Genomic DNA, 19,851 nt, shown 5'->3' with positions numbered 1-19,851 from the left:
CCACAGGTGCTGTGTGTGAAGGTGCCAAGTGTTGGGGTTTGTTTTGCTGTTGGTGGTCTGTGCCAAGCCACTGTAGCTACGGGTTAATTGTGGTAGTGCACACTAGTCCTCAGGAGGCGTCACTATTCTACTGTTATAGAGGCACAGAGCACGACTCGTCTAACTCTGCCTTGCTGCCCAGGTTTCTCACACACAACTCGTCCCATTTTGTCCATGTTTTGGCCCATATCCCTGTAAGCCTTTCCTATCTATGTACCTGTTCAAAAGTGTTTTAAGTGTTATAGTTGTAAGCGCCTCTACCATTTTCACTGGCAACTCGCTCCATATGTGCATTGCCCTCTGTGTGGAAGAGTTGCCCCTCAGGACCCTTTTTTTTAAAAAAAAAAGTCTTTCCCCTCTCACCTTAAACCTACGTCCTCTAGTTCTGGACTGCCCTACACTGTGGAAAAGACCTTGGCCATTCACCCTATCCATGCCCCTCATGATTCTATAAACCTTAATAGCAGCACCACTCAGTCTGCGACGCTCCAGGGAAAATAGTACTAGACCATTCAGCCTCTCCCTATAGCTCAAACCCTCCAGTCCTGGTAATATCCTTGTAAATTATTTTTGCACCTTTCCAGATTAATAACATCCTCCTTATGGCAGGGCAACCAGAATGGAATGCAGTATTCCAAATGTGGCCTCACCAATGTCTCTTGTACAGCCATAACATGACCTTCCGACTCCTACATTCAATATTCTGACCAATGAAGGCAAGCATACTAAACACTGCCCTCCACACCCTGTCTTGGGTCGTCTTGTCACATTTGCACCCATCCTTGGAGCAGAGATTTGGGTGTCCAATCCTCTGACTCTCACTACCGCAGAATGTGTTTGTGAATATCTTCTATCTTGCAGAGATTTGAAGCTGTGTTTGTCTGATAACTGTGAACAAACTTGAGAATACTCTGCCTCTGAGAGAACTGTCAGGTTTATGATTCTTATCCTGCCAGCACTTTTCCATAATGTACTACAGACAGCAAAGAAGGAGATTGATAATGTACTTCAGTCATGATCGAATGGTGGAGCTGACTCGATGGGCTGAATGGCCTAATTTTGCTCCTCTAATGGTCACCTCTTCCTGTTAGCGTCCTTGTTTCACAGCCATTCACCAAGGTGCTCAGATCCACTGAAGACATGATCTTCCCTTTTATACTCACTGCAGGAGAAGTGGAGGGAAAAGAGAAATCTCTTTTACCTTATTTTTGGAGGTCTCACTCAGATGTCAGCAGAGTAGAACTGTGCCAGATTTTGGGAAAATTGACTGACCACTAAAGCTCTTTGGCCTTGTCTGCTGTATCCATGACAACATGTGCTGCACCGTCCAGTTCTGAGTATTCCAGTGCCAACTTCAGGGTCATAATGTGGAGGTGCCGGTGTTGGACTGGGGTGGATAAGATTAAAAATCTCACGACACCTGGTTATAGTCCAACAGGTTTATTTGGAAGCACAAGCTTTCAGAGCGCTGCTCCTTCGTCAGGCAGTTAGTTGAGTAGGATTATGGGACACTTCAGGGTCAACTTTGACAATGGTAGGACCAAGGAGCCTCTTTCTTCAGATTCAATGGATTGTCACCAGCAGTTTGGATTTTTTTAACACCAGTTTTACCCAGTGTTTATGTATGAATAGGAAGGGTTGAGGGGGACATGGGCCAAATGCTGGCAAATGGGACTGGATCGGTTTAGGATATTTGGTCTGCATGGAAAACTTGGATCAACTTGTCTGTTTCCATACTGTTTGACACCTGAATTTAAATTTTGTCATGATGGGATTTGAACCTATGCCCTCAGAATTAGGCTGCATTGTAAATTGCAAACCCAGTGATCTCTACATTACCCCTTTTCTGCTTCGTGTACTACCTCCCTCCTATTTGAGTCAGAATTAATCTATTAACCCACTGCTGCAGATGGCATTAATCTGTGGTGCTAAGGCTTTTGCACGGCATTGATCATTACCAACGGTGAGTCTGTGGTGCCTAGCTAAAGCACCCAAGGCGAAGTTGCAATAACTGCTTATTGAGCACTTTTTCTGAAGAACAGCAAACTGCCATTTTGAGAGCTTACTCAGCATTTATTGTCCTAAAATAAATTGCAAAGCGTTTGCAGATTCTTTTTTTTTTTTTTAAAAAAAGCAATTACCTCAGCAGCACTTGTGTTCAGTGTCACTGGCATTTTAGATTTCAAGAAAGCGTATAAAACTTTTAAAAATATTCTGACAAGTATGCGCTGCATTAATGCCATAGCTGCAGCGAGTTTTGAGAAAATTTGTAGCTTAGGTTGAGGTTCTGGATGTAGGTTTGCTCGCTGAGCTGGAAGATTCATTTCCAGACGTTTCGTCACCCTACGAGGTAACATCTTCAGTGGACCTCAGGTGAAGCACTGCTCATAATTCCTGCTTTCTATTTGTGTTTGGGTTTCTTTGAGTTGGTGATGTCATTTCTGGAACTCCATCGACAAAACACCATTGAGTTAGACCCCATCTACCACCCCCTGAATAAGGAAAAAAAAACAGGAAATGATCTCACCACAGGAAATGACATCAACCCAAAGAAACCCAAACAAATAGAAAGCAGGAATTATGAGCACTGCTTCGCCTGAGGACCACTGAAGATGTTACCTAGTAGGGTGACGAAACGTCTAGAAATGAACCTTCCAGCTCAGCGAGCAAACCTACATCCAGAGCCATAGCTACACTTTTCAGTTTGTCCAGGAATCAGACTCTTAAAAAGTACACTCCTGTTACTCCTGCTCATGTTAATACTGCTTATGGCAATACTTTCTCATTTTCCTTCATACATTGGGGTGCTGAAAACGTCCATTTTACAGACATGGGATTTTTCAAAGATGTTTGCGAGATTGGACATGAGCAACGAGTAACCAATTGAGATTAAATTTGAAGTAATTAAGGGTTGAATGGTTCTCTGGTCAACACAGGGCAAAAGGTGCACCTGAACTAGGAAAGGGGTGGCTGGCTGGCTATACACAAACCTGAGGATTTAGGAAAATGAGGGGGAATCTCATAGAGACACACAATCCTGATGGGACTGGACAGGCTAGATGCAGGAAGAATGTTCCCAATGTTTGGGAAGTCCAGAACTAGGAGTCACCATCTGAGAATAAGTTGAAAGCTATTCAGGACTGAGATGAAAGTCTTCGAGGAGAAAGTGAGATCTGCAGATGCTGGAGATCAAAGTTGAAACTTTATTGCTGGAACAGCACAGCAGGTCGGGCAGCATCCAGGGAACAGGAGATTCGACGTTTCGGGCACAGGCCCTTCTTCAGGAATGAGCAGAGAGTGTTCAGCAGGAGAAGATAAAAGGTAGGGAGAAGGGACTTGGAGGAGGGGCGTTGGAAATGTGATAGGTGGAAAGAGGTCAAGGTGAGGGTGATAGGATGGAGGCGGAGAGGTCAAGAAGAAGACTGCAGGTCAGGAAGGCGGTGCCGGGCTGGAGGGATTCGGCTGAGACAAGGTGGGGGGAGGGGGGATGAAGAAACTGGTGAAGTCCAAGTTCATCCCCTGTGGTTGGAGGGTTCCCAGTCGGAAGATAAGACGCTCCTCCTCCGACCGTCGCGTTGTTGTGGTTTGGCGGTGGATGAGTCCAATGACCTGCATATCCTCGGTGGAGTGGGAGGGGGAGTTGAAATGCTGTGCTACAGGGTGGTTGGGTTGGTTCGTCCGGGTGGCCCAGAGGTGCTCTCTGAATCGCTCCGCACGTAGGCGGCCTGTCTCCCCAATATAGAGGAGGCCACACCGGCTGCAGCGGATGCAGTAGATGATGTGGGTGGAGGTGCAGGTGAATCTGTGGCGGATATGGAAGTTTCCTTTGGGGCCTTGGAGAGAAGTGAGGGGGGAGGTGTGCCTTGGAGAGAAGTGAGGGGGGAGGGGGGACCGCAATTTCCCCCCCGACGTGGTCGACGGTGCCCTCCACCGCATCTCCTCCACTTCCCGCTCCTCCGCCCTTGAGCCCCGCCCCTCCAACCGCCACCAGGACAGAACCCCACTGGTCCTCACCTACCACCCCACCAATCTCCATGTACAGCGCATCATCCGCCATCACTTCCGCCACCTCCAAACAGACCCCAGCACCAAGGATATATTTCCCTCCCCTCCCCTATCAGCTTTCCGTAGAGACCACTCCCTCCGCGACTCCCTTGTCAGATCCACACCCCCCACCGACCCAACCTCCACTCCCGGCACCTTCCCTTGCAACCGCAGGAGGTGCAACACTTGCGCCCACACCTCCCCCCTCACTTCTCTCCAAGGCCCCAAAGGAAACTTCCATATCCGCCACAGATTCACCTGCACCTCCACCCACATCATCTACTGCATCCGCTGCAGCCGGTGTGGCCTCCTCTATATTGGGGAGACAGGCCGCCTACTTGCGGAGCGATTCAGAGAGCACCTCTGGGCCACCCGGACGAACCAACCCAACCACCCTGTAGCACAGCATTTCAACTCCCCCTCCCACTCCACCGAGGATATGCAGGTCATTGGACTCATCCACCGCCAAACCACAACAACGCGACGGTCGGAGGAGGAGCGTCTTATCTTCCGACTGGGAACCCTCCAACCACAGGGGATGAACTTGGACTTCACCAGTTTCTTCATCCCCCCTCCCCCCACCTTGTCTCAGCCGAATCCCTCCAGCCCGGCACCGCCTTCCTGACCTGCAGTCGTCTTCTTGACCTCTCCGCCTCCATCCTACTCTGACCTATCACCCTCACCTTGACCTCTTTCCACCTATCACATTTCCAACGCCCCTCCTCCAAGTCCCTCCTCCCTACCTTTTTATCTTCTCCTGCTGAACACTCTCTGCTCATTCCTGAAGAAGGGCCTGTGCCCGAAACGTCGAATCTCCTGTTCCCTGGATGCTGCCTGAACTGCTGTGCTGTTCCAGCAATAAAGTTTCAACTGAGATGAAAGTCTGCCTCACCTCTGCACTAACGAGCAGTTTTAAACCGAGGCTGTTAGGCTGTGTCTCTGTGCCAAAGACCGTCTATGTTAAAAGCAAACAAAGACATCAAAGATGCCTGGCTGTATCTCCCTGCTAAAGGGCATGTAGAGATTTGAGACTTTTGGGTTCCTCAGAATAAAAACCTCAAATATACAGGTCCTGGCTCCCCCTTTGCTCAAAATATACACGCGTGAAATCCTCTAGTCATGCCTGATTTAGTCTGAGAATGAGTCTGGTGCTTGGCACATGCTATGATGTGTAGATGACCAGTCCAGGGAGAGCATGCCCATTGGCCAGAGACTAATCTTTCAGAAGGTGTGAATGGATGTGAAGAGAAATGAGACAGCTAATTCCACAGATGGTGAGACGGGCCCACTGGTTCCAGCTTTGTTTTATCAGATGGATCTTTTTGTGCCACTTATTTCCCAATGTGTGCAGAGGGAAAATGGGAGCACGATGTTTAATGTGGCAAATAAAACTAACATTCATTACGAATGTCTGCAAATAATAAGCTTCTCGATACCTGATGGCGAGATTTTGAAAGGATTTGTTTTCTTGACAGAGAATCTGATTTTGTTTTTGGATTATAACACAATTTAAATCAATTTCCCGCCACATTCTTCTCACCTCCTGAGAGTGTTGAACTGTACCAATAGTGAGAAGTGGGGCATACCTGATCAGCTCCTTCTCCCACATCAATGACAATGGGAGAGGGTGGTTTAATGGGTAGTCAGTCTGCCTGAAGCTGTCAGTCTTCCAGAGCAAGGAGTTGGCCCTGACAGAGTGTTGCAGACTGGCACATCCTAAAGTCTACAACCACATGCTGAGAGACGCACGAGACCCCAGGGCAGCTGCTGCTAAGGCACAGTAGAGAAAGACTACTGTCTGAGGTCTTTCTGCTGAAGACCCTCCTAGTGCCTCAAATGCACATAAATGTGGCCTTGTACATGTAAGTGATGTCTTTGGTCTGTTTGGATAGAGTTAAACTCCAATCTTTGTTTGTTTCCTTGATATTCTACTGTACGGAAGTGAACTGCATTTATGACCATATACCTGTATAAATATATTTTTTTGAAACAAAAAATAGGGTAGTCAAAATCAAAATGACTACTTTTTTGTGAGCCAGTGCTATAATTTCTGTTCTTTACAGACTCTTGATTTGTGGAGTGGTTTTACACCAAGCCAACCATCCTTTTTTAAAACACACTGATACCTGCCTGATTTGTTTTATATCCCCTATATTTCAGCAAATGTGGGGTGTGGGTTACACAACTTTTACACCTGCTTTTGTGGGAGTCTGTTATGACCGGTCTGGCTTTCCCATTACAGATGTAGTTCTCACTGAAACATCGAAAAGAATAATGCCAACCACTATCAACATTTTGGTCTGTGGGCTGGCAAGCTTTATTCAAACTTGCTTTGAATTGTAAGTTCTTAAAATTACAAAAGCTGACAGAATAGTTACTTCCGAGCTGGTGTGGGGGTGAAAAACCACCTTTCTGCCTCGGAAAGCTAAATATTTCTGATATCAGAGGAGGATTTGTCTACCTCCATTTTCTACTCCCCTTTTCTAAAGCTGTCATTATTCAGGTGTGTTTTGGATAGGAATTATTAATTTCCAATCTCCTTTAGTGGGCATCTCAGCCAAGTCTTGTCCATGAGTGTTCCACAGTTGAGCATCCAACCATGAGATTAATTTTAACTTTGGTCTGTTACTATCCAATTATATTTTATTGTACATCTGTGCAATGAATTGCCATTGTGTGAGTGATATTTAACGTAGCTGTCTTTATTTCTTTCATGTGTGACGAGTTGAAGTGCTCCAAGGTTTGCTGTTTGTTTATATTTATGACTCTTGTATCACCAGAATAGAGAATATCATCCAACTTCGTGCACTGAACAGAAGCTTTACAGATTAGAAAGGGACAGTGACTCTTGGCATAAAAGCAAAATACTGCAAATGCTGGAAATCTGAAACAAACTCTGAATGCTGGTAACTCAAGTCTGGCAGTATCTGTGGAGAGAGAAATAAAGTTAAGATTCGAGTCCGCTATGACTGCAGAACCAAAAGAGGAAATCTGAACGTCAATTCGGAAGAAGCATTGTACCAGACTTGAAACATTACACAGAGTGGTTAATGTATGGAATGAACGTCCTGCATCCACCACTTCCTCTGGTACAGTTACAACGTTTAAAATACACTTGCATAAGTGCATGAATAAGAAATGTTTGGAGGGATATGGGCCAAGCGCAGGCAGGTGGGATTAGTTCACTTTGGGATTATGGTTGGTGTGGACTGGTTGGACTGAAACATCATGCACCACAGAAACAGACCTGATGACTCTGACTCTGAATTTTTTTAGCTGTTTCTCTATCCACAGTGACACTTGACTCTGGTTCAAGAATTCCTGAGTTGTCTGTTTCAATTGAACACTTATTAGTTCTTTGACATCAAGTCTATCAGGAATAATATCTAAAAAGAGCTCTCATTTCACATGAATGGTTTTTGCATCAAACTCTGCTGGATTTAGTAGTGCAACTACCTGGCATGATATCAGTGCTATGGAGTTCCAAATTTAGGCTAACTGCATTCTGAGAGCTATCTTAAATGCAGAAATGAACTCTGAGCTGAATTGTTTTTTTAATTGGAATCAATGCACTTTATAGATTCTGTGCCATTGTCTAAGTGTCTGAGATCAGTGAGTGTGAAAACAACTCCTCTACTGGTTACATTAACTAACAGACCTTGTTTCTGCATTCATGTCAGAAACACTGCTGACAGCTGGGCGCCTGTCAGGCCCTACATTTTCTACAAGGCTGTTGAGCAGCATTGTCAGTCGTGCATGCCTGCCTTTACCATGCTACACGTGACCGTGAGTCAGTTTGCTCTTCCTGCTTATCCGGTGCACTAAAGCGAGAGAGATAAGAAGAATCACTTTTACAGCACCTTTCATCACCTTCAGACATGCCAAAGCACCTTTATAGTCACTGAAATATACAATGTGTTCCCGGACTTGGGAAACTTGACAACTGATTTGGAAGCAGCAAATTACAAAGAGCTAATGACCGGCTAATCTGGTCTGTTGATTTTAGAGCTTAAAAATGTGTTGCTGGAAAAGCGCAGCAGGTCAGGCAGCATCCAAGGAACAGGAGAATCAACGTTTCGGTCATAAGCCCTTCTTCAGGAATGAGGAAGGTTTGCCAAGCAGGCTAAGATAAAAGGTAGGGAGGAGGGACTTGGGGGAGGGGTGTTGGGAATACGATAGGTGGAAGGAGGTTAAGGTGAGGGTAATAGGCCAGAGAGGGGGTGGGGCGGAGATGACGTGGCTGAAGAGCTTCTGTGCAGAGGAGATGACCTGGGGGTGCAGTGAGAGAGGGACTCACTGAGATCCTTGTAGAGGGATCTCCGCCCCCACCCCGTCTCCGGCCTATCACCCTCACCTTAACCTCCTTCCACCTATCGTATTCCCAACGCCCCTCCCCCAAGGTCCCTCCTCCCTACCTTTTTATCTTAGCCTGCTTGGCACACCCTCCTCATTCCTGAAGAAGGGCTTATGCCCGAAACGTTGATTCTCCTGTTCCTTGGATGCTGCCTGACCTGCTGCGCTTTTCCAACAACACATTTTTAAGCTCTGATCTCCAGCATCTGCAGTCCTCATTTTCTCCTTGTTGATTTTAGTTAAGGGGCATTAGCTGAATAGTGGGGATTTCCCCATTCTTCATAAAATGAAGTACCATGCAATCCCTTCTGACGTGGTGGAAGAAACATCAGCTTTGCGTCTTTATCCTAAAGACTACACCTCTGACAAAGCAGCACTGCAGTGGAGTGTCTGCCTGAATGATACACTCGAATGTCTGGTGTAGGACTTGAAATCTAACAGAGGAGTGACAATGTGACCAGGTTAGATTCCCTCCAGTATGGAAACAGGCCCTTCGGCCCAACAAGTCCACACCGACCCTACGAAGAATAACCCACCCAGACCCTTTCTTTTTACTCTGTTTACCTCTGGCTAATGCACCTAACAACAGATTGGGTGATTTAGCCCGGCCAATTCACCTGCACATCTTTGGATTGAGGGAGGAAACCGGAGCAAACCCGCACAGACATGGGGAGAATGTGCAAACCCCACACAGACAATTGGCCAAGGGGGGAATTGAACCCAGGTCCCTGGCAGTGTGAGGCAGCAGTGCTAACCACTGAGCCACCATGCTATCCAATCTGAGGCTTGGTGGGGAGGTGTAGGCCTAATTATATTTATTGCTGGACAGTTAATCTAGTGATCCCAGTAATGTTCTGGGACCTGGGTTCAAATCCTGCCACAGCAGATGATGGAGTTTAAATTCATCATTCCTGATTGTTATTGAAATCAATGATAACCATGAAATTATTGCTGTTGTCTGGGAGGGGGAGAAAAGTAGCTATCTGGTTCACTTATGTCTTTTAGAGAAGAAAATCTGCCATCTTTACCAGGTCTGGCTGACATGTCTCTTCAGTCCCACAGCAATGTGGTTAACTCTTAACTGCCCTCTGGGCAATCAGGGATGGACAATAAATAGCCCTCATCCCTTGAATGAATAAAAAGAAAAGAATGACTCCTCACTGTGGAGTTACATTGTAATGTTGTGTTGATGGTGGCCCTAGTTTTAGTGGTAGTATTGAAAGGCAAATGCGATTATACAACCAAGCAACAGAACCCAAGTCCTGCTGAGGAAGGAGACATACGCTCAACACAAGAGGCAACAACAGCACATATCAATTATATTGCATGAGAAAAGGGAGCTGATTGATTGGGTGTGTGGATGTTGGTTAAGGCGTTGCCATGAACAAGACACCAGAGAATTATTGACGGCAATGTTCTGTTTAATTCCATCAAGGTGGAATATTTAAGCATATTCCTACTGCTTTTAAAGGGAAGAGGTTTGTATGAACATAGGCAGTCTTTTACAAATCCATAAGTGAGCCACTTCATCAGCCAGATTCACCATCTTAAATAAGACAGCATGTCAAACATTGCAACTTTTTCGAATTAAATAAAAGCATGAGGGACACTAGTTGTATTTTCCAGGGAAACATTTCTCATGCAGTTTAAATTGTTTCCTTTGAGATTTAGCATTCTTGCACCTATCCTGATCGAGTGCAAGAGAAAAATCTTCAACGGCACGCCTCTTTCTTCAATTAGTGAGATTTCGCTGATGTCTCCTATTTTTTGAGGTGGGAACTTGAGGCAGGTCTGCCACAGGCTCCAGTTAGCACTCTCCATGCTACCTATTGAAGGCACTGACTCTAACAAAGTTTCAACTACCTCCAGCCTTCCTGGTCTGAATGATTCTTTTTTTGTTAATGATCAAGAATAAGATATCACCTACTAACAACCCTGGATAATGAGAGTCATCCCCTGAAGCTTTTTAAAACCCGCAGAATTTCAATGAGTACTAACACTTGCAAGGTAATCCTATGGCTGTCTTTTTAATAACCACTTTTAGTAGGAGTTTAATATTTCAAATCTGCAGTGTTAGACTAGATTAGATTCCCTACATTGTGGAAACAGGCCTTTGGCCCAACAAGTCCACACCGACCCTCCGAAGAGTCACCCACCCAGTCCCGTTTCCCTCTGACCAATGCACCTAACCACACTACAGGAAATTTAGCGTGGCCAATTCACCTGATCTGCATATCTTTGGACTGGGAGAGGAAACCGGAGCACCCAGTGGAAACTCACGCAGACACAGGGAGAATCTGCAAACTCCGCACAGACAGTCACCCAAGGCCAGAATCGAACCTGGGACCCTGGTTCTGTGAAGCAGCAGTGCTAACCACTGACCCACCGTGCCGCCCACTACTAGAATTAGCTATTCCAATAATACTCTAATATCAGAACTGAGCATCCGTCTTCACTCAAATATTCAAACACAATCATGCATGTTGTACATTTATTTTGGTTACAGCTGATAGACACACTCCACTGCACTTGTGCTGTCATCAGATTTGTCCATCGATTCAAATCCAATCAAAATCAAACTCCAATTTTTGTTCTTGTTGGGAGAAATGAAGGCTGTTGAAAACACATTTTGTATCCTCCAGGATCTTTAGCACTTGACAAGCAACAAATTACTTTTTCATGTGATGGTGGTGGTGTTCGTGTTGAATTGCAGACAGATTTATGTGCACAGCAAGATCCCACAAACTGAGGTAAATAACTGAAGACTGATCAATCTTTGTGGGGGTGCCAGTGTTGGATTGGGGTGTACAACGTTAAAAATCGCACAACACCAGGTTATAGTCCAACAGGTTTAATTGGAAGTCCTTGTTGAAGAAGCAGTGCTCGGAAAGCTAGAAATTCCAAATAAACCTGTTGCACAATAATCTGGTGGCTGTGATTTTTAACTTTGATCAATTTGTGTGCGCGCGCGCGTTGTCTGTCTGGGATCAACCATTTGAATTGAATTTCTGCTCATTAAGTGGAAAATGTGAAATTTCACAAGTGTAAATGATTCACTTGGTATCTGAATGAGAAAGGAAAGTTTGTGATTTAGAACAGGATTCCTCAGGATTAGGTTGGTTAGACTGACTATGTAATGCAATGGCATTTCACATTCCGATTTGCTGACTGCATTCACCATTGGAGGTTTGACTGTGCTATGCTTTATTGTGGGTCCATTTTTGATCTTTTGAATGACAAAAGAGTGCAGATAAGTATAAACACATCCCTCATGATTACAATACATTTGAGGGGTCTGTAAGTGTTAAGTGAAGAAAATTCTTGCAATGAAGTTCACTCGACTCTCCTTGCATAGTGCAATCACAGTATTGCTTTTGCTTGTAATGTTCCAAACTATACATCTCAAATTTAAAATCATTGAGCCTGATGACTAACAATTATCTGCAGGGTTTTAAACAATTTAAATGGCATACTGTAAAGTAAGAATCAAGCATGAGAGCTTTGGAAAGAAAAATAAAGTACAACACCATATTAACCTCCTGTTACCACGAACAATGGTGACTTGGTTATATAGCGCATTTTTTTTTTATAATGTGGCAAAGCATCCCAAGACACTTCAATGGTGTAATTATCAAATCAGGACGAAGCTTTGGTATTGCAACAAAAGTATCAGCGTTATCATTTACCAAATATTTGTTTGTCCAATCCTGGAATATGCAGCTTGTGTGTGAAATTATTATACAATAAACCAATAAGTTAATCAATTCAAAACCAGTCATTCTGGGGGAGACGCCGGTGTTGCATCACTGAGCAATGATTTGGAATTGGAAGTACAAAGCATAGGAGGGAAAATAATAGACTGCAAAAAACAAATGCTGGAGATCACAGCTGGTCAGGCCGCATCCGCGGAGAGAGTAATCTAACGTTTTGAGTCCAGATGACTCTTCAGAACAACTTTGATTAGTCATCTAGACTCAACGTTGGCTTGCGCTCTCTCCATGGATGCTGTCTGACCCACTGTCATTTCCAACATTTGTTGTTTTCAGTATAGATTCCAGCATCTGCAGTAGTTTGCTCCTATAAAATGATCAGCTGACTATTTTCTATAAAGCATGGAATAGTCTGGGAGAATTGACCAGAATAAGTACTGGGTGCCCTTCAACAATGACAACACACAATGTAAGATAAACCTCGAGCTCCAGCTGTCTCCAAGACGCAGTATCAATAACTTTCTTTCCAAGAATAATTCCACAATGGAACAGGCTGCCAAAGGAAAAGTCACCATGCCAAATCTTTTGAGAATGATCATTTTTGGATTACTTCCATTTTAAATGTTTTCATTTGTCGGGACTACTCTCTCAGCCGATCGAACCTGTCTAGCTAGGGCTACCCAGATAAATGTCTGAAAACAGATACCTGTATTAGTTTGTGAAGCCAACAGAACTTTATCAGTAGTTTGACACCAAGTCACATGCAACATTAGAAGAGGTGACCAAGACCTTGGTAAATTGTAGGTTTTGGGGATCGTCTTTAAAGGAGAGGTTTAGAGAAGCCGACAGGTTTTACAGTGGAAACTTGTGCTTTGGGCTCAGGCAGCTTGAAGACACATGAGCATCAATAATTGAATGGAAAGATTTAGGAAGACAGACACTCTTCCTACCATTTGAAAAATCACACTGCAGGTCACTTTGAACTTACTTCAATTAGCAGACAAAAGACCAATTGAATTGAATTGAATTGAATTAATTGTCACATGTATCTAGGAACAGTGAAAAGCTTTGTCTTGTGTGCAATACAGGCAGATCAGAGTTAAGTAGCATCGGTAAGTAAATAATAAGTAAACAGCAGCAAAAACAAAACCACAGGTACAGGCGAATATTAAGAGTTTGTGAGTCCTTCAGTATTCTAACAAAAGTAGGGTAGAAACAGTCATGAAACTGGCTGGTGCATATGTTCAGGCCTCTGTACCTTCTCCCTGATGGTAGAGGTTGTAGAAAAACATTGCCAGGGTGGGATGGATCTTTGAGAATGCTGGCGGCCTTTCCTTGACAGCGGGACTGGTAGATGGATTCTCTAGATGGGAGGTTGGCCTTTGGGATTGTCCGAGCTGAGTTCACCACACTCTGTAATTTGAAAATGTTATATTGAGATCCTTGCATGTTTTTCTGAATTGTACAGGATGAGTTATTGATCTAGCGAATGGTTAATCTGTTTGGTTTTGTACTGTATAAATGCAAGTGTGCTTTGGTGACACTGACATGGAAGGGGGCACAAATGTCAGTGTTTAGAACTTGTATGAAATGTGGTTTGGAAAACAAACCTCTTAATTTATGCAAAAGGATTTTGACAATTGTGAATTTAAAAAAAAATCTTAGGCCAATTTGGAATTGTAATTATACACTGCATGCTAAAATTTATGGTACATAATCCTAATATGTGCACACAGCTTGTGCCTTGCTGGAATGTAAAATAACAAAGTTAATCCTTCCTGCTTGTATTAATTCCAGCTGGTTCAAATGAAATCACAGCTGAGACCTTGGCCCATGCAGTATAAGGCATTGGACATCAGGCCATTGAGTTTATAATTAAAAGGTTAAGAGAAAAGACACTGAAAGTTCGAGTGTTGGAACTTTCTTTGATTTTGTTTAATTGAGTTTTATTCCAATATATTTTTCACTCTATCAGATTCAGACTGGACTGCTATTTCAAAACTACTGGGTTCTCATTGGTAATCCCATTCTACTTCAATTAATGAGACTGGTTCCTGCTATGATCCAAATGTGCAGACCCCTAAGGATTCCAGTGGTTCAAGAAGGCACTCCCACCTCCTCCCAGGGCTGTTATGGATGGGTAACACATGCAGGCTGAGCCAGCGATGCTAACACCCCATGAAAACTAAAATAAAATTTTACGTTCTTTTGTGCCTTTGTATATTGTACGATGTAATTATGTTGGCAATATCTGAGGGGGAAAAAAAATGAGGCAAAAGGTGAAGACTGAAAATGTGTGCAGGCTCCAACATCAAAACAGTTTGGCTGTGTTCCTAGACATGAGAACGCATTATTTCCACCCAGTTTTGAGTAAGGAGAGAGTCGGGTAGACCTGGGTGAGTATCTTGGAGATTGTGACTACAATGTAATGAGCTTTTAGCCTCAAAATGTAAAGAAATGGTTAGCACAAAAAGCAAGTACAACAGATTGAGGAAAGCGAATTTTGGAAAGATGGGATGGGGAAAGGAAAAGAGAGAGATTGATATCGGATATTTTTAACAGATTACCTAGTTGTAGAGCTAATTCTGCATCATTTAAACTAAAGAAAAGTCATTTTAGAATGGCGTAGACAAATAAAGGATGGAAACTAACAGAAATTTAACAATATGAAACATATGACCCGTAGATAAGAGGAATACAAGACAATTAGGGGAAAAGTTAAAGAACCAGTTCAGGGAGAAATAAATATAGGCAAGTATTCAACAAATGTATTAATACAAAGATGACAAGTACTTAGCCTTATGAAAGGCTTTGATAGTGGTAGATATGGAGAAGATGTTTTCACTTGCATGTGAGACCAGCACTAAAGGCCGTAAATTTAAAGAGATTCTTTATTAATCCAACAGGGTTTTCAGAAACATCTTAACCTCCGCTTGTGATAACAATGTTCATGTACTACCCACTGCCTGTGTAGAGGTGAATAACATGGATGCAATCCAGTGAAGCCAGATAAACCTATAAGGGAGAATGAAATAGGAAATGGTAAATAATAAAAATTGGCTTGTTTTCTGTGGTACGTTTTACAGCCACTGGTTCAAAAACACAATAATTTTTCTTACATTGTAGTCACTCAGTATAGGAAGTCTTGTGGTCAATTTGTACACAGGAAGCTCCCACAAACAAAACTGGGCTTGCGACTGGATAACCTGATTTTGAGGGGTGTTGATTGGAAGGTGAATAATAGCTCCAACACACAGAATAAATCCAGGACTGTTCTTTGGAAAAAAATATCCTGGGATCTTTTGCACTCACCTGAGAAGCAGAGCAGGCTCCGTTTTAATATCTCGCCCAAAGAGAGCACAGTATGCCATCAGTTTTGCATTAAAATGTCAGCCTTGGTTTTTGTGCTCCAGTCTCTGAGTAGGAATTGAACGCAGAACTTTGTGACTCAGAAGTGTGAGTTTTACTAACTCAGCCACAACGTGCTGCGAGGGTTAGAGAAGGAAGGATGCAAATTGACTCCTGAAGGATAAACACCGACATGGTTCTTCTAAGCTATGCTGTTCCTGTGCTGTTAATATTGTAGACTCAAATAAATAGATCTGTTGATTTATTCACGGGTTCAACTGATAGTATTCATGCTATAAATACCTGTTTCTTTTTACATGACAGCTATGTATTTATTTGCTAGAGTCATAGAGCTATACAGCATGGAAGTAGATCTTTTGTTCCAACTCGTCCATGCTGACTAGTCCCATTTGCCAGCACTTGGCCCATATCTCTCTCAACCCTTCCAATTCATATATCCATCCAGCTGCCTTTTAAATGTTGTAATTGTACCAGCCTCCACCACTTCCTATGGCAGCTCATTCCATACACACACCACCCTCTGTGAAAAAGTTACCCCTTCGATCCATTTTAAATCTTCTCCTCTCACCTTAAACCTAGTTTTAGGCTCCCCTACACTGGAGTAGGGGATCTTGTTTATTTACCCTATCCATGCCCCTCATGATTTTATAAACCTCTATAAGGTCACTCCTCAGCCTCCAATGCTTCTGGGAAAACAGCCCCAGCCTATTCAGCCTCTCCCTGTAGCTCAAACCCTCTATACCTGGCAGCGTCCTTGTAAATCCTTTCTGCGCCCTTTCAAATTTCATGACATCCTATAGCAGTGCGACCAGAATTGCACACAGTATTCCAAAAGTAGCCTCATCAATGTCCTGTGCAGCTGCAACATGACCTCCCAACTGCTATACTCAAGTCACTGACCTATGAAGGCAAGCATGCCTAATGCTGCCTTCGCTATTGTAGAATCCCTAGTGTGGAAGCAGACCATTCAGCCCACTGAGTCCACACCAACCTTTTGGAGAGTATCCCACCCAGACCCACCCTTTTACTTTATCCCTGTAACCCCACTTTTCCCGTGGCTAACCCACCTAGCCTGCACATCTCTGGACATTATGGACAATTTAGCATAGCCAATCTATCTAACCTGCAAATGTTTGGACTGAGAGGAAACTGGAGCACCCAGAGGAGGTCCATGCAGATGTGGAGTCACCTGAGGTGTAATTGAGCCCAGGACCCTGGCACTGTGAGGCAGCAGTGCTAACCACTGAGCTACCTGAATAGTAAGATGCATGGGCACCAGATTTACCAAATATTTCTTGGTCCCTCAACAGTGTGGGACAAGAACCAGCAAGTCCTGTTATTGCTGTATGAGGATGTCCTTAATTTCCATCTTGGAGTCTTCATCTGCACATTTCTGGTAATATGTCACCAATATTTTAGAAATAGATTGACAGCACAGATTTGATCTACCTCTCCACTGCCCTCCAGGCAGTACGGTGGCTCAGTGGTTAGCACTGCAGCCTCATTGCACCAGGATCCAGGTTCAATTCCAGCTTTGAGTGACTGTGCAAACTCCACACAGACATTCTCCCTGTGTCTGTGTGGTTTCCTCCGGGTGCTCCGGTTTCCTCCCACAGTCCAAAGATGTGCAGGTCAGGTGAATTGGCCACGCTAAATTGCCCACAGTGTCCAGAGATGTGCAGGCTAGGTGGGTTAGGTGCTTTAATCAGAGCGAAATGGGTCTGGGTGGGTTACTCTTCGGAGGGCGGTGTGGACTTGTTGGGCTGAAGGGCCTGTTTCCACACTGTAGGGAATCTGATCTAATCTTTATCAAACTCTAATGCTGACTTTAGGAAATCTTACCTTGCCCAATAGTGAAACTCGTTCCAATAATTTGACTGAAAAGTTCTTGGTTCAATCTGTTCTAAATTTGATAAGGCCATGCCCTCATTTGCAATAGGCTGTGTTCTTTCAAGCAAAAACCTCACCTGATTTGCAAAGGACCTTTAACAAGCGGAGACCGAAAGACATCAAGCAGAGCCAAAGTAAATTGATTTTGGCACATCGGGGAAAGGAGAGTAGAAAATTTGAAGGCAAATAAAATTAGCTTAATATACAGTGTATAATTAACATAAGATATATTATAAACAGACGTATTAAAATGCAATGCCGATTCTTCAATGCATAAACTTAGGTTGACAATTCAACACACAAAATTGTCATTGGCAATGGCATTACCAAACTGGAATTATCAATACAATTGACAATCATCTTGTTTCAGTAACTGAAATGGATATTAAAGATACAACTGCGCTGTTCAAAGGAAGCTCAAGCTCTGTCATTATTGCAATTCGTACTGCATCAAGAACCACAAAAGAACTAGTCTTTTATCTAAATGACATTTGTGGGATATCTGCAATGGACAAGTTTGACACCACTTTTACTTGAATGACAAATCATGCTTCATAATGAGATGTAAGTGAAATGATTTGTTCCATTTCTTGAAGTCTAAAAAGAGTCACTATCTTGAGTATCCCAAACTGGTTCATTTGCAATAACTTTGAAGCAACGTTTCTGTTGGATCTTTAATGCCTATCTGAGGCACAGGAACAAGCAGATATCATTTGTTTATAAACCTCCCCCTTTGGCAATGGCTTTACCAACAAAAAAAAAGTTCCGCAAGGCTCAGTGTTAGGACTGAATGATCTAAATTAAGGAACTGAGGGCATTCTGGCTAGGTTTGCAAATGATACAAAGATAGGTAGAGGGACAAGTAGCTTTGAGGAGGCGGGGAGGCTGCAGAAGGATTTGGACAGGTTAGGAGCGTGGGCAAAGAAGTGGCAGATGGAGTACAACATAGGAAAGTGTGAGGTCATGCACTTTGGTAGCAAGAATAGAGACGTGGGCTGTTTTCTAAATGGGGAGAAAATTCAGATGTCTGAAGTGCAAAGAGACTTGAGAGTTCTAGTCCGGGATTCTCTCATTATAAACTTGAGTCAGTATTTAGGAAGGCAAATGCAGTGAAGGCATTTATTTTGAGAGGACTTGAATATAAAAGCAGGGATATACTTCTGAGGGTCTATAAGGCTCTGGTCAGGCCACATTTGGAGTATAGTGCACAGTATTGGGCCCCATTTCCCAGGAAGGATGTACTGGCCTTGGAGTGTGTTCAGAGGAGGTTCACTAGAATGGTTCCAGGAATGAAAAGCTTAAACATTGAGGAACATTTGAGGACTCTGGGTCGATGGAGTTTACAAGGATGAGGGCTGATCTAATTGAAACGTACAGAATACTGAATGGCCTGGACAGAGCGGATGTTGGGAAGATGTTTCCATTGGTAGGAGAGACTACAACCCGAGGACACAGCCTTAGAGTAAAGGGGAGACCTTTTAGAATGGTGATAACGGGAAACCTCTTCAGCCAGAGAGTGGTGAATCTATGGAATTCATTGCCACAAAAGGCTGTGGAGGCCAGGTCATTGTATATATTTAGACTGAGATAGATAGGTTCTTGAGTATCAAGGGTTGCAGGAGAATGGGGTTGAGAAACTATCATCCATGATTGAATGGCAGAGCCGACTCAATGGGTAAATGGCGTAACTTCTGCTCCTATGTCTTAAGAGCGTAAGTATTAACTTGTCAATCGAGGTTTTGCAATTGAATCTGTACTGCATGTGTTTAAGATAAGAAGCCTTACAATAAGCTGTATAATTGCATCTAATATATTGTTTTTATTTGCCTTAGTTTTGTGTTTTGCAATGGTGCTATACAAAGAAATGAATTTTAGATCTTCCTACTACATGTATTATTTGTGGCACTCGATAATTATTATCTGATGCCAAATACCCTCTGATATCTTCTGCCCTTTCACCTATACTGACTAATAGAACCTCTCCATCACCCTAATACATTATTCATCTCTTCTGTTAAAATCAGCTGAAAGCTACAGGAAAATGAGAACATGGAAATTTGACAATGGCTCTGGGCAGTAAATCCTGTTCTGCTAGAATGCCTTAAGCTTTATTCACTTACTTTGAGTAATCAGAACTGCTTGACTGAATTGCTGCCTCGTCCATTATTGCCAGGCCCCTGAGATATGAGCTGAATTTCTCCCTGTAAGTATTATTGTCCCTGTCTAAAATCTCTTGTCCCACACCTGGCTGATGATGGAGATGTGAAATAGCTCATCTCAGCATCACTCCAAGTGGATGATTGGGAGGTGTGTCTGTGTGTGTCTGTGTGCCATCAAAACGTGAGGGGGCAAAACAGAAAGATTCAAAGACTCCCTGTAATCTTCCACATCTGGCTGTATTGTAATCGTAAAAACAACTGTTGCATTGCAAGTGTTTATTCCCATT

General features: G+C 43.4%; 1 protein-coding gene across 2 annotated transcripts in view; it reads left to right on the top strand.

The window, feature by feature from the left end:
- The window catches only part of LOC122539796 (SH3 and cysteine-rich domain-containing protein 2-like), a 139,693-nt gene that overhangs the window by 30,325 nt on the left and 89,517 nt on the right, over positions 1-19,851 (top strand). Inside the window, exon 1 of one of the 2 annotated variants that reach the window (XM_087977774.1) lies at positions 6,903-7,172. The exons of the other annotated variant lie outside the window; for it this stretch is intronic. Coding sequence (XP_087833900.1) covers positions 7,134-7,172 — 39 coding nt within the window. The 5' untranslated portion in view covers positions 6,903-7,133. Of the gene's footprint in view, positions 1-6,902; positions 7,173-19,851 lie in introns of those variants that run through there. 2 annotated transcript variants of the gene reach the window in all.

Source organism: Chiloscyllium plagiosum, unplaced genomic scaffold (assembly GCF_037043375.1).
Source record: "Chiloscyllium plagiosum isolate Xiang-an unplaced genomic scaffold, Cpla_swu_hap1 HiC_scaffold_32, whole genome shotgun sequence".
Classification (NCBI taxonomy): Eukaryota; Metazoa; Chordata; class Chondrichthyes; order Orectolobiformes; family Hemiscylliidae; genus Chiloscyllium; species Chiloscyllium plagiosum.
The sequence above is the reverse complement of the archived record's forward strand: the minus strand, read 5'-3'. Positions and strand labels throughout refer to the sequence as shown.